General features: G+C 39.9%; 1 protein-coding gene across 2 annotated transcripts in view; it reads right to left on the bottom strand.

Moving 5' to 3' along the window:
- LOC105835868 overlaps nt 1-18,646 on the bottom strand; it is a 71,309-nt gene that overhangs the window by 43,652 nt on the left and 9,011 nt on the right. Inside the window, exon 1 of one of the 2 annotated variants that reach the window (XM_012679487.3) lies at nt 1,687-4,072. The exons of the other annotated variant lie outside the window; for it this stretch is intronic. Within the exon in view, the coding sequence (XP_012534941.1) occupies nt 1,687-1,751 (65 nt within the window). The 5' untranslated portion in view covers nt 1,752-4,072. Of the gene's footprint in view, nt 1-1,686; nt 4,073-18,646 lie in introns of those variants that run through there. 2 annotated transcript variants of the gene reach the window in all.

Raw genomic sequence — 18,646 nt, 5'->3', positions numbered from 1 at the left:
TAAATTATTCAAATGCTAAAGTCCCGCTAACGCAAACGAACGCGTCAACAGGTCAACAGGACAGAAATATATTTCGCAATCTCCACAAGACTATTCATAGTGCTACAAGCGAAAAATGTGTTAAATATCTCTCGACGGTGCGCAGTTTCCGCGTGACTTTCGCATGAGCAATAAATCGCTTAAGCGTTAACGGAAATATAGCCGACTACGGAGGAGAACTGGAGAATTTATATGACGGTCCAGTTAATCCTTCTCTTTGTGAATAAACTTATCGTTCCCGTCGGAGAGACCACGCGGTAAGTTTTACGTAACCGCGAAAAGGTAGCGGCACGTTATATCGCGCGCCGCGCCAACAAAGAACGTTAATAACGTTCGACGGGGGAGAGAAAACGGGGAGGAGGGGAAGGGAAATCGCGCGTGTTTCTCATTCTTCCCCGTGCGTTCGCTTCTCTTCCTATACTCATCGCTCGCAACGCGCGTACGTGCGTCGCAACGCTAATCTTTCTCCTCTCGCGTGAATTCGCACGTGAACGCACGCAGCTCCACGTGCGCAGAAAGTATCGAGAACACTAGTCACGTTTGGCGCGCGAAGGTCGAATTCGCGACAAAGTGCGTCTTAGCGATTGTTCCTCTCCAGAGAAACCGCGGCCAGAGAATATAACAATGTAACGATAAAAATTACACCGTAAAAAAATTATGGAAAATTAAATAGATACTATTTGTAAAATTATAAATTTTTAGTGAAAATAATCTTTTGCTACTTTTACTTCTAATTGTGCAAATATAATTTGTCGTTTAATATACAGATATATTTACACAATTAGAGATATAAATATTAAAGTTTTATATATTTCAATTGTGTAAGTTTTACACATGTTATTTCTGTAATTTTACATACTTTTTTTTACAGAGTGGATCCTAAAAGAGAAAACAAGAATATTGGCAATTTCAACTAATAAATTAAAAGCGTTTAACAAGAGAACAATTATTTATGTCGTAAATTATTGCGTTAATTATTTGCACGTCACATTAAATTTATTTACGATGAATTATGTTATGCACAATAAATTGTCGTCGGATTTATGTAAATTATATCATCCGTTCAAATCGTTAAAATTAACTATTCGCAGGAATATCACGCTGTTGATTATCCTAAAATATAGTTTCATGTCGAATCGCGGAAGAAAATGATTTAGCATGCTTTTCTTCCAACAAGTGAACTTTATGCTGGCTAAAAGCAAACACAAATGTTTTCTTCTGCTATGATATAGAAACGAGTAGAGCCTAAGTTGCGTAAACGTCAACGATTACCTACATTGTGCACTCGTTTCTTTTGTGAAACGCTGCTCTTGTTACAACAATATGCAATTTTTAGCACGGGATAAAAATTCTATAATAATTTGAACTCCGTTAAAATAAACTCTTTTCATGCGCCTCCCATATCTGCCTATGATTTTTTTATTCCCATTTGTCTGTTGCGTAAGACGTAAAAGCTGAAAAGATTATAGACGCAAAACTGTAACGAGGTATAGAAGAATGAAAGAAGGTAAGAGCCGTAGGTTTCAACGTTCCAGGTCGACGCGATCAATCGAAAGCGGATTTCGATTTTTACTCAGAGCCAACCGGCTCGGGGAATCGCTCGAGGAATCGGGTCGCGCGGCGCGGGATGCGAAGCGTATTACATACCGAGCGGAATTCTCGCTGGCCAGTTGCGATTTCTCGTTGGAATGGAACGCCGTGCCAAATGTCATGACAGAGCAAGTGGGCGGCGGGCGGCGTCGCTGGGAATGCCTGTCCGACGGATTGCCGTCCTTATCAGCGGTGCGGCCGCCGAACAGCTCCACTAGTCAGCTGATCGCGCGATGCTTCATCGCTTCGGTCAGCGTACGCATAACGGCGGCAGGAATCTTCCCGTGTGCCGTGCCCGACTACCCTCCTTCACCTCCTCGTCCCGGTGCGCGATAATCGGCACTTTTTCACTCGGTCGGAGGTTCTCTCACCGGATGTCCCCGGAGGGGAGAATCGAAATCACTCGCTTCTTCCTGCCGTCACCCAATATCCGCTCGACTTATCGAGATCTGCCGATAGCTTTGGACAATTTAATATGCCACTCCCGAACTACCGTTCGTATGAACGGCCCGGCAACCGAGTCCCCTGAAATTCCTCTAATTCGTCTGGAACCTCTTGCCGGTGGTATACACAAGCTCCTCGGAGAGCGTCCTCGTTCGAGCGGAATTGGGTATCCGGTTCGCGCTGGAGCGGTATGAAGCGGGCCCCTCCACACACGCACGTATGTATATACACGAGAGGCGGAGGCCCCGTCCGATCGGCGTGTCGTGGTGTGGTAACGGTATATCGCGAGGAGGCGTTCGTCGGAGATTTACCGGAGCGAGCAGGCGAAGTGCAACGACCGGCTGATCGCGTCCGTCGAGGAGACTTGTCTCGTTGAATAGCGCGACTCTACCGAGGGCCCGCTGACTCCTCCTCTCCTGAATTTGGACCGTTTCGTTTAATCCTGACGCTTGTTATCCAGAATTTTAGCTCAAGCGTCTTCTTCGCCCCCGATATTAAGCTAATTAACTCACTGGCTGGATACAAAGATGCTCGAGTGCGTTATCCTGTTCGGCCTGCAACCGTCGCTCGAGCTCTCTATAGCTGCACAATTAATCCGCACCTGCCAATTTGCCTCGTATCGGACTGGCTATCGCAGATTGGCCGTTATCCGTCTTGATTCGCTTCGAAGATTAAACGTCTTGATCCGGCTACTTATCCCGATATCCCTTCAATCAAGTTAGCCTAGTTCGCACAGTCACGAACTCGCTCAGAGTCTCGATCGTCGTGTTATCGTGAACTGGACTTTCGCCACGAAAGCAGAATACGATGTTAGGTATCCTATCTAATCCCGAACTCCTTAATCGTAATGGCAAGTTTCGCTTCGGACTATACAATCGCTGTTTAGACCTTCCGGTCGCGAGATACCCGCGGCGCTGACTCACTCACTTCGGGGAGGATTTATCGTTATCGGGGCACCAATCGGAGCACAGTCGGAGCACAGTCGCTTCCACGAACACTCTATCTCGGAACCTTCGATCTCAATTGGAATGCAATTATCATTTGGATATCTCCCAAACGAGTGCGACGTCTGTTCCCCTCGTGGGATGATGTGACAGACAATTCGACTCACGCCAAACGTCAACGACGTATCCTAGTCTCGTTGAGTGCGGCTAAGTATCCTTGGACCGCCTGTCTCCCCGATAAATCGCCACCGATGACAACAGGTTCGCGAGAACGTTCGATGCGCCGTGTCGGAAGCAGCAGCGTCGGGCCTTCCACCTGCCGCCGCGGGTCCTCGCTCGCGGACGCTCTCGGAGTAACGATCGCACGCGAACGAGAGGAGGAAAAGGGAGAGAAGGAGCGAGAGAGAGCGGGATCGACCGACCGCAGCCGAAGTGCAGCGAAGGAGGTCTATGGATGGGCTGTGTGCCTGTGTGTGTATGTGTGTGTGTGTATGTACACGAGGTACCGGGAGGTACTACTGGCTCGCGTCGCGCCTGGCAGCCGACTGACTCCGGCGAAAGAGGATGAAGCCGGGCGACGTGGCTCTGACGCCGCCACCACTGCCGCCGCCACAGGGCTTCGTCGTCTCCGTCCCGCCATCGCCACCGCCATCGCCATCGCCGTCACCATCGCCACCCCCGGCTCGCAGCACCGCCGTGTCGCAGTGCCGCGAGCCGTACCGGTCCCGGTGCCTTCAACCCTCTCTCGCGGTATACCATATTGCTCATTCCCGACCCCCGACGCGAGGTACACGTGCCGGCGAGATAAACCGTACGACGCACGACGTCACGTTTCCGTGGTGTTTCGAGAGATAATTGAATCAAACCCCCAGCCCGTCCTAAAATAATCTCCGGAACCTGCGACTACGCGGAAGAAGAATTAATATCAACTCGACAATCATTGCCTCAGCAAGAATATACAAAATCTTCCTTAAAGAGTTTGATAATCTTAGCTTTTAGCAAAATATTATATTTTTATTTCAATATTATAACGGCCATGTAAAAAGTACGAAATATGATTATTTTGATAGTTATAATGTATTATAAAAATTCTAACTTTTTGTTTCAAGATACTTTTTATTCAATATTTTTCTTCTCCACATTTTTCTTGAGATTATAAAATTCTTCGTGTAAGGGCCGGATATTCCAACTTCTTGATAAACTTATCTATCAGGTAAATATGTGTCTGTTTTTATTTACTTAGAAAAAAATAAAGATAGGCACATGCAAAGCACGTTATGTTCGAGATTAACAAATTCTTTAAAGATATTAAATTCTTGCTTACATATATAGTATATAAGACAATAATTGTAGATTTAAAACTAATTTTTTCTGTGTACGCGGCCTGCGCAGTATCTCGTTTCGCTATGTAATTTTACAATGACGGTCCATTAGGAGATTGTATTTAAAAAAAAAGAAATAAAATCATAAAAACTGATTATGAGAGCATTGGAAAAAAAATCCATAAACCTATGAGATGCACACACATGTGGTAATAATACTGTTTAAAATATTTAACTGCTATAAACAAACATTGCAATAACAAAAAAAAACTTACTTTATCTCAAAAGCTTTGATAAAATAGTTTTAACTAAACGTAATTATAACAAAATGTTTATAATTATTACTAAACGTTTCATTATTGTAATTATGTTACTATATTCGTTTGTAGCAACCAAATATTTCAAACAAATATCATTGCAACATGCATCTCACATCAGGTTTGCTAAATACTTTTTTTACCGCAGGTAGACATGCCGCTGCTTATAACCGTGTAATAATATTGCACAACGAGTTATTTGTACTAAGGACATCAGGATATCCTCGGTATCGATGCATATAAAACGGCTTACGAGCGCGGGCATTAATACGTGATCAAACTTCTCTTCCCGTCCGCGCTCGGACATGACGCGATGCGAGCATGGCTAGGGGTTTTACGGATGCGGCAACGACGTCACCGGAATAAGCGAACACCTGTTTGCTCGTAATAATGGCGAACACTGTCGGTAGCGATGCCTTTCATGCATGCATAGACACGCTGATATTACCGCGTCCGTGATATTTGAATGAGAATAAGTAGCGCCTGTGGGGATGCGCGAACTTGCATAAAATACGACGCCCATGGCAAGTCCGTCCGCGCGTGTCAACGCCATTTCTCGACGTTTATTATTCCATCCGAGGCTGGACGCAACTCGCCTGGCATCCGCGAGCCCATTGATTAATAATGAATGGGCTCGCATCGCTCGGCGCGAAGAATTAATGTCCAAAGCGTTCTGACGACGTCATTCTGACGAATTACAATGCTACGAACAATGAAATAGAGATATAACGTAAGCATTGAAAAAGCTTTTACGGGTATTTCTATAACGCGTAATTTATTATTTCTCGAGAAAATAAATTCAAAGAAATTCAAGTTGATATTTCATGAAATTTGTTGACCTTAATTTTTGCTCAAATGTCTCTCTCCTCCATCATCCTGCCCCCAAAGTCACGACCCTCGTAAACCTCGCGCTGAAAATTCGAGAAATATCTTTTAAAAGCTTTTTAAAAGCGCCGTGAAGGTTACGAGTAAAAAAAAAATGTTACCTTTCGCGGCCGCTGTGCTCGATATTATTTCAACTGGGAGATAATATTATCCGTCGTAATATATCGCCGTCCTCCGCTCGCCATCCCTAATGGAAGCACGTCGAAAATTTTCGGTAGATAAAACGGATATCGTGACCGCGCAAGATCGCGCGGGGCCGAGATAAATCAGTGACAGACGTGGATCTATGACGCAATGTTGTAGGATCCGTTCGTCGGGTGTCGGACGTCACGCTATTATTTTCAACCCCTCTGACACAGTATCTGCCGAAGCGTCTGACCTCTATCCTCCCAAGATACACCCGAGATATTTTCAAACGGGTGGATTACAGAGAATCGATAAGATGCTGCGGGGATTTAAAAAAAAAAAGGGGGGCTGCGAGACGGTGGAGCTAAAAAAAGGCGAGGCGAAAAAATCACGGGTAAATTGAGATGAGGGGTAATCGACTGCCTCATAACAAAGCGGGTGCATGAACCTGTTACGCACGATACTAGGTCGCTCTACATCGTGGCTAAAGCACTTTTTTTCCTCGATCAATTAGGTAATTAGTGGATTAATTAAAAACGGCCTGTTAATTCATTCAGGGCGTATCGTAAAAGCTCGGCGCGGTAAAACTCGAAACGCCAACGTGCGAGGGAATCGCTTAGCGCTTTAAATATACGGAGCGGTAAACGGAGCGTGAATACGAGATTCCTACGCGGCGAAGTTAACTCCAGAGATCCTCTCAAAGGCCTGGAATTCGCTGAGATCCTGTTGCACTCATATTCCATTTCAGCACCCTCCTTTCCACACGCTAAATCTATTCGATACAACGAATTGAATATCCCGTCGCGAGCACCTGAATTTTATTTCACTCAATGCTCGGCTGCTGCCTTTTTCTCTTCGTGCTTCTATACGTACGAAGCCCGAAGCCCATCGTGTTTCATTTCACACGCTCTTGGCAAAAATAGAATGTTATCTCTTTGCGTATCAACGACACGAGTGCAAATGCTAATGAGTGGCAGTTAGCAATTTATTGGATATTCATACCAGCATTTCTCGGAGCGCCCGAAGTAGATTCGCGATAACAAGTACAGAGTTTCGCGTACACCTATAGCCAGCACTATCCCCCGCCTTAATGTGCGTCCGCCAACTTGCACGGCAGGATGAAGCCATTAATTACACTAGAACGAGCCTGAGGTTGATGATACGAGTAAACCGACCCAAGACACGATATTATAGCGTAATATACTTATTTTATGTATCATTATGTACTACTCGTAAGTTAACGATTACCACATAGGATGTTCCAATTAAAGGGAAAAAATCGTCGGCTCAGTACTTTGTACATTTAAATGTACAATTAACAAATTCTAAACAGATCGGCGCTTCAAAGAGGTTCGAAGGAATACGCGCATATTGTTGAGTAATTTTTTTCGTAGTGACGAAACTGCGTAGGAATCTCCCGAGTCAAGTGAATTATAGATCGGCGACTGTGTGGTGACACTTTTCTCAGCTACCGGAAGGAAACACGTCGGGGAAGAACAGGGAGACACGACGGAGTTACAAAGAAGTCTCCGTGTGGGTTAACTCAAAATAAATCCAACACTCATCGTTGTAGTCACATCTATTTGGCAGAGACCCTCGTCTTTAGCCCGAGAAACATCTCACGCTGAGCGAGTGAGCTGTTTCAGCTAAAAACTAGTTCCTCGTAAAAAGCATACGTTAGCAAAAGTATAAATTCTCGCAGAAACTACTCGTAAATCTAAAAAAAAAAATGGAGAAGCTCATAAATTTAATAAATAAAAGTATTTTATACTCGTCACTATCTTCCGCGATTAATTAATACACGATTGAACGTGATTTAATTAATTTGCGTTATTTATAAAAGATTTATATAAACTATAATTTTTAATTGCTCATGTCTCAAAGGCTATTAATGGCCTGATATTTATAGAATATCTGCTAAATTGTTTGAAGAATCCGTAGATTCTGAGATACCCAATAGATGAAAGAATACGAAAAAATTCGTGATAGCGATGGACGAAAACTTCTCTTGCCCGAACGCGTGGGCGTTCAAACGTTCGATCGAGCTTTGTGCGCAACGTCATGACCGAGATGCACAAGGACGAGACTGCAGTTGCAGGCTGCGCGACTGTATGCATCGTCGAGCGAGCAGCGGCAGGAAGTAGTGCGAGTGCATTATGATAATTATCATCCGCTCGCTGGAGCATCCGATGTCCTACTTGCACAAGATCAAAAAATATTATTTCGCTTAGATTAGTCGGCCATTAAAAAAATAATACTCGATCTGTTATTCTGTTTCCGTGTATTAAAAAAAAATCGTGAAGTTAATTATCTTTTTAAAGAAATTGAAACACTTCACGGTTTACTCTTTCGCGCAATTAGATGAGCTCCAATGCGTCTAGGCACTTAAGGTTTAAGTGCGTTTTCACGATATATAGATAAACAAAAAATTAATAATTATCTATAACTGTAACTTAAAAATTAATTAATATACATTTGCATAACCTCACTGTTAAATGAACTAAAGATTACGCATATGCGTACACATATTTTTAAATTTATTTAACTAAAAGTTTATAAAAAATGTATTAATTAATTTTCAAATTATAATTAATATGTAATGGCATACGCAGATGCACAACCTGTCCTCGCATTGCTCGTATAATTTCAATAATGCTCCTGCTACCTGCACTTCTATTGAATGTATGCAGTGAATTTTCCACTGTTGCCCGTTTGGACACAAGAACCGTTGCTAAACGACCGATCGTGTTTTTAAATACAATTCTGAATTTGCTATTGGTGAACAGAAAAACCGAAAATGACCTTTCTTTATATTTTTCTACCTGTATATCTGATCAATCTTATCGCAGGGATGTCTATCCGTCTTATCTGTCTAGGGTCTCGATTATAATTTCATGTACATCCTTTTCTATTTCTCGCCGAATCTCTCGCTTATAACTCTGTAAAAATATAATCCCTAAAAGACATTATAATTTGAAATAAATAAAATAAAAAAATTAATCTTCTACACGCGTCCTTAATATGATATACATATATCATAATCTGGCTCGTAGCCGAAGTTTGCAGCCGCAATACGATACGAAATGCGATCGAGTGGCTTTCGAGAACTGCGGAATGCATGCAGTTTGTGGTTCGTATATTGCTCATAAAGCTGAGATGAGTAGTGAGAGATCCAAACAGATCCCGAAATAGTCGAATTAAATAAGATATTTAAACGCGATTTTAATTAATTAAGAAAATGTCTCTCAGCTGTAATTTTTATAGACGCGTGCTATAGTAAATATAGTATTCAAGATGTATCATTTGGTAAACAAAGTGAGTATACCGCGCTAAAGACCCTTGAGAATTTAACCCTTCGTAAGGTACGTGTCTTCCATTCATAACGGGGCGATCGATCAACGAAACATTTCACGACGACATTACAGTGAATACAAAAATATAATGTATTATGCATGTATTTTATGCGTACATTATACTCTTTCCCGTCTTATCGAGCGTATACGTATTTTATATTACGTCTATTTTCATATATACTTGCACTTCATATATATTCGCACATTCTACTCCTATATTTGTACTTCAATTAAAATCAATTCGATACAACCCAAAGTATATCTTTTAGTATTTTGCATTACTTTAACGTCAACAAGAAACGACAATGAAAAATGTCGTTTCTTCCTACTCGGCATAAGAACCAAAAAACGATAAAACGACGCGCTCGTCATTTGACTAACGACAATAAAATGTACTTCACTGAGACTGCAAGAATCCCCTTCGCGTTTCCTCCATCTCGCGATTTCCATCTTCGAAAGGCAAAAGGCTTTTACATTCACATATGTACATAAGATAAATTCGAAGGAAGAATCAACGTTTCCCATTAGTAGCTTCTCCTGAGGATAGCGGCCATCGTGTTCCATTAACGCAAAAGGATAAGAAGGAAATGTGTCCCCGAAATAGGCATAAGCAATATATTCTTTTAAGCATGTAATAATATTTATACAGTTCATTATTATGCATCGCTATTATTTTATAAAAATTAGAAGTCATTTTCTTACAACTTCGATAATACAAATAAAATCAGTAATTTTAGACTACAATGTAAAAATTAAAATAATATAAAAAAGTAATAAAAAGTTAATGTAAACTATTTCTATTTCGTTAATAAAGAATGAAAAACTGCGAAAAATAGTAGCAACAAATCAATTGCTATTTTTCTTTTCATCAATTGTCATAATAACACATATATAAAAATAATATATAATCTCCTACTAAAAATAAAATATCGTAGCTCACGGTGATTCCAAGTCGAGATGTTTACACAGACGAAATTTTAACGTATTAAAAACGTAAGTGAAGATAAGTGTTGAAGATTCATCCATCAAAAAGTTAAGATAACAAAATTACAAAGAGAAAGAGGAACAAATTAAGAAAGTCGCGAGCAAGGCAGAAGGAGACAAACACAGACGGAAGCGTCCCGTGTTATTAAACGAGATCACGAACCGAGAATTAAAATACCGGTCCATGATTCAGATAATTCGCGCGTTCGCGCCGTTTCTCCCGCTACAACACCCGTGAAAAAGTACGTGCCATTCTCGGTGCTCGTGAGAGAGAAGGAAGCGGAACGGGAGTCGCAATTCGCCACTTATCTCGCGTATCGCGCTCGCGCTCGCGCATTACCAAGGTAAGAATTGTGTCAGCGGCGGGCTAATAATTTCTGCCTCCTACTCGCGCGATCTACCGTTATGTGATTTTTTTTTTCCACACAACCACCGCGAGACTTCCCCCGCAGTATCCTTGAACTCAGTCCGCGATTTCGGCGACTGTAAATTCTCCAAAAAGTCGGAGATACTTTGTATTCCGTCACGCGAGGTACGGCATGTCGCCGATCGTTCCCGCGATGTCGGTATTGCTACCGATACATATATGCAATACCTTTTATCCCCGATTATATTTAAATCAACCTCGTCATCATTAATTTCCATTTATGGATCATAACGAAAGAGTAACGGAATGATGATTTGCATTCGGTAATCGGATTAGCATCTCATTATTAAACTGCGAAAAGCTCGCAGTTGACGATACCTAGTTGCATCTATTGAAACACATTACGTGTAATTTAATTATTACATATATGTAATTATCAAAATAGCGTTTTTAAAGAAATTTCTTAAATATTAAAAAGCTTATTGCATTTAAATGAGTTTCCTTTTTAAAAAATACGAAATTTGCAGCAATCTCGTAATAATTTAATCAAGATCGCATTTACCGTCGAATTAGCAATATTTGACGTTATGCCAGACGTACGTGGATGTCGCGAAATTGATTTCGTACCTAATGCGGCGTGAACTTCGGGATAAGGGATCCTCGAATGTCACTGGGAACACCATAAATGACATATCGAGTTGAAAATTAAATTGCACAAGTTTCAGAACCCGAGATGTGACAGATTCTAGAAATAGGCCACCACCCAGCACGAGACATGTGCACTTTGGGATGTGTGCGCTGGTGCGGCGGACTCTGGAATTAGACTCCGTAGAAATTGTTTCCATAAGATATACCCAGAGCACAACAGCAACACGTGTTGTTTAATGAATAGCTGTTGCGAGGCAAATGAAACACGCCGCAGTCTGATGTGCGCCAAAAAAATTCAAGATTTATTCTATTCTTTAAGGACATTTTTTTTTTTTAAGTATATCCTAGAGCTAGAAGAGACGTAAAAAAAATTACACGAGAATTGATATAACGGACAAACGCTTTTTGTCAACTTCGAGATCGAATAAAGTGTCGAAAATGCTAGGCGGGACGACCGACGTAAGTATTTCACGATGCAAAAGCGCAAGAGGCCCGCTTAATATGACACATGATCCCTGAGTTTTTTATTCTCGAGCGAAGGGGAGGAGTTTCGGATTATCCGGCCTAATGATAAGGCGCCACCGAGTTAAAATGAACTATAAACACGCGTCACACGTCGTCGGTTTAAAAGCGTGGCAGAACGCAGACGGCCGTGCATCGCACGCGTTTTCCCATATTATGCTGACGCCTACGAGGCTCCGGGGAGAAAGACCCCTCGCATTCCGTGAGCGCTGAGTCACCCCGTGTGGATCCCACACGACGTATATACTCTCGTATGTACGGGGAGGACTTGAAGCGTAAGCCATCGTCGCGGTCGAGCTGTGTTAAAACTCGATTAAAAATGCGTACGGTCTGTGAGCTTTGCGCGCGTTAACGACGCGACGTGACGGAAGGGTAAACGACACATTGATCCAACGCTCTCTTTCTCCCCCGGCACTCGACTGAAGGCTCAAGCGTGCAAACGACCACAAAACGCTCGCGCCTCATGATTTCGACATAATTTCGAACGGACATATCATAACACCGTATAATTAGACCGTGTAACATAATATGGAAACGACCGTTCTAGAAGGGTTATCGGTTTGCAGTGTGACATAACGGCGTTGCATTTCAAATTTGCACTTTCGCAATTTGCGCCGAAATTTCACGTAGTTGCGCATCGTGAATTTATTATTTCATCTCGTCGCGGGCGACGGTTTGAAAATTACGAACGTGTCCGTGGACAGCAAACGTATCCTCCGTGGAATCGAATTAGTCTCGTAAATTATGATTATTATTATTATTTGTAATCAGGACGGCCTGTGGACATATCCGGCTCGGAATATATCATAAATTCTTGTTTAACAAAAGACGAGATAGATTCAGAATTTTATCGCTCACGTGATATCCTCGTTCTCGTTTCGACGACATTTACAAATGTAATGTATAGATGACATTACAGATCAAGTATTGTCTCCACGTTTCCTGCTGTTATGTACCATAAATAGGAATTCTACCGTATTGCGCAATGATGCGCAAATAGGCAATCAATATTTCCGGAGCCGGTTTTTTTTTTTGTGAAAAAGCATTACGTATTCTTTTCTGCTTTCATGGACTATGCATATTGATTAGACGGAGAAGAAACGTAAAGAGGAAGTTATTTACGAACAAATGAAAGTTGTTGAGGTAACTTTGCGATCTTTACATTCCCAAACTCTCGAATAAATTACGCCTTGCAGAAAAATAGCCGAGCAGTAAAATCCTATTTCAAGTGATTTCGACAGATATTCTTACTTCTCTCTAGAAATTAGCATCCTGCGTTTTAGAAATCTACAGATCTATGTCCGATTCATTACGGTTAAAAATATCTGGAAAGTAGAAGGATCCGCCTTTCGTGAGTTTTTTTCCGACGTCACGTTGAGCGGCGAAACGGGACGCATGGATCCGAGAATCTGCGCGTTTCGAGGTAACGCGAGAATTTATTGGACTCCGAGAAACGTCCCTGGAAAATTGTCACTCAGCCGTACGAAAATAAGATCGCGTCATTAGTTCGAGAATCGCATTGAGTTTTTTTCCCCCTCGTTCGCACGGTTTTAATGCGAGTTTGCGAAAGCACATAGTGTACGTGTGTGCGTATGTAGGTTCGCCATAAGATAAAAATATATTCGGCGTCGAAGAAGAAATTCGTACGTATTCGTGACGCGACGTAAAACATGCTGCAACAAATTATTTATAGTATTGCTCTTATATAACGCATGTCCCAGTTTATACAAACGCAGTGTTATTAAAGTATCTTTATTCGCAAGAATATAATTCCACGTGAAATTTTATCATTTTTATTATTCTTTTTCGCTTTAATATGTACAGATGTTCCGTACATTTTTCCATTTTTATCATATAGCTCTTTCTCTCTGTATTTGGTTTAAAGTTCTCGAGTTCCTTGGCACAACCTTTCTCTCTTTGTAATACTGTATTTTTAGCGTACATTTCTTTTAATATTTATTTATTTAGTTGTTTTATTCAGAAAAATTTTTCAACGCTTTTATATTTGCTATATGCACAATTTACTGAATTTCGTCCACACGAGCAACGAGATGACGTTCTTTGATTTAAAAGCATTTCGCTATCTCTAAAAATAAATTTATGGAAGAAAATATATTACTGTCATAAAAATCAACATTTTCTAACTAACGAGGTAAAGGAAGAAACATTGCTATTGCATTAAAAACTCCAAGCACAAATCATCAAGTCATCAATATTTATTTCTCAACAATCATCATAACTCAACGTTACCTTCTATTATGCACAAATTCTAAAAAATGAAATAGCAAGTTGACGAAAGCCGTGATATATATCGCACGGCAAAATTAATTTCTTGAAATAACAAAGCAATCCTCGTTAAATAACTTTGCGCCTACAAATTTCAATTGTGCGGACTTTCCCTCCAATTCGATAGAAATATTCGCAATTAAGTTGGCTCGCGATTATCTAGTAATTCATCAAATCGATTGAATACCAAAGAGTCTACATTTTCCCTCTGATAATAATTCTCTTCTCCATAAAGGACAAATCTATCCAAAGCCTAGCTATCTAAAAGCCCTCGTTTAACGAGCAACACTCTGCACTTTTTCAAACGAGTCGCATAATTTCACGAATTCATAACGTAGAATCTGTCGCCCACGAGAATCCCCACAGCTCGAGATTGATCCATTTTACGATGACGTAGAAGAAGGCCAGCCGATTGATCGTGCACACGACCTCGAAGAGGCCGTGTTCGGTCGGTATGCCGCGCAGGAGATCGCGAAGAACCGGCTCGTCGGCGAGGAAGCAGGATCGCTCGGTGGGTTCGGTCACACGGTTTTCGACTACTCTGCTACTTGCCGCGGAGCATTGAACGATCTTCGTATCCGCGTCATCATCCTGAACCCATCCCTCGATCCCGCGCAGGATGGAGCACACCTCGCCCATGATTCCCCCGCGTCGATCGTTCGGAGAAAAGGATCGTCGCGGTCGCGACGCCGACCGACGACTGATCGCCACACGACTCGTTCTCGATGCTTCCAGATGATGGCAAGTTGGATTGACTTCCTGCGCTATTGCAATTTCGGTTACCTAACTTGGCGTCGTCACCGCCGGTCAAGAGTGTTCCATTGCGAAATTTGCGACTTGCAAATACGTGCTCTCGTGGGCGACCAATCCATATATAGATACATACATATATCATATGTCGTACACTAAAAAAGGTTTAATAATAATAATTAACCAGTTTTAGTAAAATAATTTCAATAAATATTTAGTTAATATGATACAAAATCTAGCAATTTTTATATTTTTATTATATTAATAGTAATCAAATAACAGTAATTAATCTGCTATCAAATAATATACTAAATATTATTAAATATTTGATTATATTATTTAGTTATATTAGTTAAACATTTAATTGAAATTATTTCACCGAAGGTTTGTAGCTATCATCTAGATTTGATTATTGTTACAAAATTCTTTTTTCAAGTGTAAAACTATCATTAGATTAGTTATTTTTTCCGTAAAATTATCGTACAATTCCTCATTTTGGTCTGAAGAAAACTGGGAACTGCACTTGTGACATGCAAATTTTTGCTCAAGGTTCGATGTGACCCAGTATTTCTCAATAAAATTCTATTACTAAAAGAGACCGAAAGTTTCGCTTCAAGAAAAACGTTTGTTACTTCTAGGAATAATTACGCGCCTTTCTCGGCACGAGCTCAGAAGCGAGCACGGGCAAGTAAATGGTCTGGGCCGTTGACATCGTCAGTTTCTATAAATAAAAGGGCAACCTACACTGCATTCTAGGATATGGAAGCTACGAAAATATCGAGAATGTCGGCTCAAGCGGAACGTCGCCCATGTTGTTTGAAGTAGCTAGGGTCAAAGGTGAATCACGTTAAGCTGAAACCATAAAAGTTTATTGAGGCCTCATTGCTTTATCGCGGGATATATAATCTAATGTTTCTGTAGATATTGTATCACGATGTGATAAATACCTTTATGAAAAATGTTATCAAAAGTATCCTTTTTTTATATATTTTTAATTCAGATTTCAGATTTCTTCGCTGGAAGGAAAAATAAGAAAAGCGCACAATATTCTACAAGGAAGCAATCAAGTAATTAGCATGTTCGGAAGAACTCTGGCAGAGTTTATAAAGTTTTCTTATGCTTTCAGTTATCCAAAAAGCTTGCGGACTTAGAAGTTATCTTAAGAAAATGTCGCTCGGCAAGAAAACCAGTGTAATTTCGAGACAAAGACATATATATATATGACATCACACACAAAGAGACTCTTCAACGAGATCATTTTATAACGCTAAGATCCCGACGCTGATGCCCTCAGACACTTAACATAATGCCACAGGCTATATTTTATGTAACGTTAGAAACGAAATAATGAAACGTACAAGAAGTATACAAATGCTAAAAAATTATATAAATAGAAGTAATCGGATTAATTTTAATTAGATAATTTAATCCAAAATATATTTGATTATTAATAACATTAGTTTCAATTACTAATTACATAATTATATTAATAGAACTCGTTATTATAACAGATATCTATTAACGTATAATTATAGATTAATTTTGCCAAATGCAACCATATATTTTGTATTGATATTAACCACACGATATATCTATTATAAAACACGATTATTTTTTTACTGTTAATTAAATAGCGTTAAAAAAAAACAAATTTCGCTCTGGTGGCGACGAATTACATTAAAAGTGCGACGAATGGCACTTAATTTCCTACACAACTTATTGTAAACTGCACTTTGCAACTGTCTGTCAGATCGGAATAAAAATCAGAAAAATGTATTCCAACTAATAGAGGATTCTCTCAATAACGAATTATATTAACGAGCATAATGCTATTGCAACGTTCCCAAGGGAATTTATCGAAGAGGAGCGTATGTAAAGGACGCAGCTGCTGAGTTAATGCACTTTCCATTCGTTTCTTTATGACAGCAAGCAATAAAGAGCGTGAATCGAATCTTCGTTGCAGCACCTGCTTCTAACAGAGTCTGACTGTATGTTTTCGATTTTCTTTTTCTATGTATCTTGTGCAATAAAATGCATTAAAAATTGTTTTTTCTTTATCTTCTTTATCAACAATTCTACCTCCTAATTTCTAATCTGATTTCCTTCCTGCACATTATTATTATTATTATTAATATATCTATTTTAGAACGTAATTGTCAGAAGTATTTTGTACAGAGATACATTTTTCTCGCGTATTCCTCCCAACGTAAAGTAATTCCGCAAATGTGTTACCACGCATGAGAATCCAATCTCGACCGAGTGACGATGCGGCGAATAATATTAAAATGTCTATCGCGATCGACGAGAGCAGACGGGGATCGCTATAATTCAAAACCCGTCTCGATGCTACTCGCGTCACTTTCCGATAGGTGATGGAAAACGGAGGTTGAGGAACTTGCTTCCTCGTTCGTCGCCCAGGTACATGAAGAGGCTGCGAATGAGAGGGAGGGTCGGCGGAAAATGCAGCGTAGGGTATAACGCGAATGGAAACGGTGAGATGAGCGAGGAGGATGACGAGATGAAAAGCAAGCGAGCGAGAGAGAAACGGTGTGCACGTGTGTGTGTATGTCGGGGGTGGGGGAGAGATGCAGAATGCCTGGCTGCTGCGGATCGATAGAACGGAGCTGCGTGATAGTCAGCTTTCTACACGGAGAACCGATAGATGCCGGGAATCGCTGTGAATGAGACACACAGTCTGCCTCATGATGAAGGCAGTCAGGGGGGGGGGGAAATTGCGAATATGCGAGCTAACCACGGCTCGACTTCCATGCCACAGTCAGATGTCAATGACCGATTCCTTAACAAACTGTCGCGCATTATTACGGACACATATATTTTATGAGATAACGCGAGCACGCAGAACTGACAAACAAAGAACGCCATATCCAAATTTTATTAAAAGCAAGCGGAAAAAGCATTTCATTTAATTCGTTCACGTTCATTTTACGATATAAATGAATAAAACGATTTCATTTTTTTGACTATTTTACAGCGAATCGCCGATCTCGATGAAATTGTCACTCAACTTTTGAAATTTTTATATAATTGATAGAATATTTTATAAAACGTATAAATGTATCTCAAAAATTTTTTAGGAGAGAGTCAAAGAATTCTGTTAATTATATTAGAACTTGAAAAAACGCTTATAATTTCACAGAAATTCAATTGTGATAATTTAATTTATTCAATAATAAAATATCTAAGACCTTAATCCAGTTGAAAAGACTTTTACATAAATTTAATTTTTTTTAATTAAAATTCGAAGTCTAATAGAATATTCAACTAATTATATTATTTACAATAAAAATCTAATAACTACAAATGAATTTAACAATTTCTAACTAAAATATTAATTACTTTTTGAGACGTATCGTATAAAAGCTTGTCTTCTCAACATAAATAATAGTTGCGGAATATAATGTACCGACGCGTCCAAGTATAATTTCCTTTTCGAAATGTTATCCATTAACCTCTCAGCAAGAATGATGATTTAATTAGAAATATGTCGGATAGCTTTACACACGCGGAAAATCGATAGACGCCAGAAATCGTCGCGAATGACGTATGTAAACCTCGCGATAAATGCAGTCGAAGGAAATTGCGCGTATACGATGTTTTCGATACATGATGTATTTGGAGCGGACTAATCCAAATAGTGTTCGCTAATGAAATGATCAAAGACACGGCTCATTTTCAGGAATAACATTTGCTCGCGACGATAAAAGCCTTTTTTCGTCGATAGATTCTTTGAACAGTCCTCTGAAATAGTTTTTTTCCTCAACTCTAATTCAACGTATGCCACGTACATTTTAAATTGTAAAATTCTCACAAAATAAGAGCTCCATTTTTTATTTTTAATTAAAATTTAATTTTCAATTGAAATTTAATTTTTAATTAAAATTTAACTTTTAATTAAAATTTTGTTACTTTTAAGTTACTTGTCTTGGTAGTCAAAATTATAGCAAAAATGTAGGTACAAATTTTATTCACGTCCGAAGAAAAAACAAGTACAACTTCAGTTAAAGATGTTTCTACGTATGCAAAATTTTTTATTGAAATTGTATTAGAG

Source organism: Monomorium pharaonis, chromosome 9, assembly GCF_013373865.1.
Source record: "Monomorium pharaonis isolate MP-MQ-018 chromosome 9, ASM1337386v2, whole genome shotgun sequence".
NCBI classification, from domain to species: domain Eukaryota; kingdom Metazoa; phylum Arthropoda; class Insecta; order Hymenoptera; family Formicidae; genus Monomorium; species Monomorium pharaonis.
The sequence above is the reverse complement of the archived record's forward strand: the minus strand, read 5'-3'. Positions and strand labels throughout refer to the sequence as shown.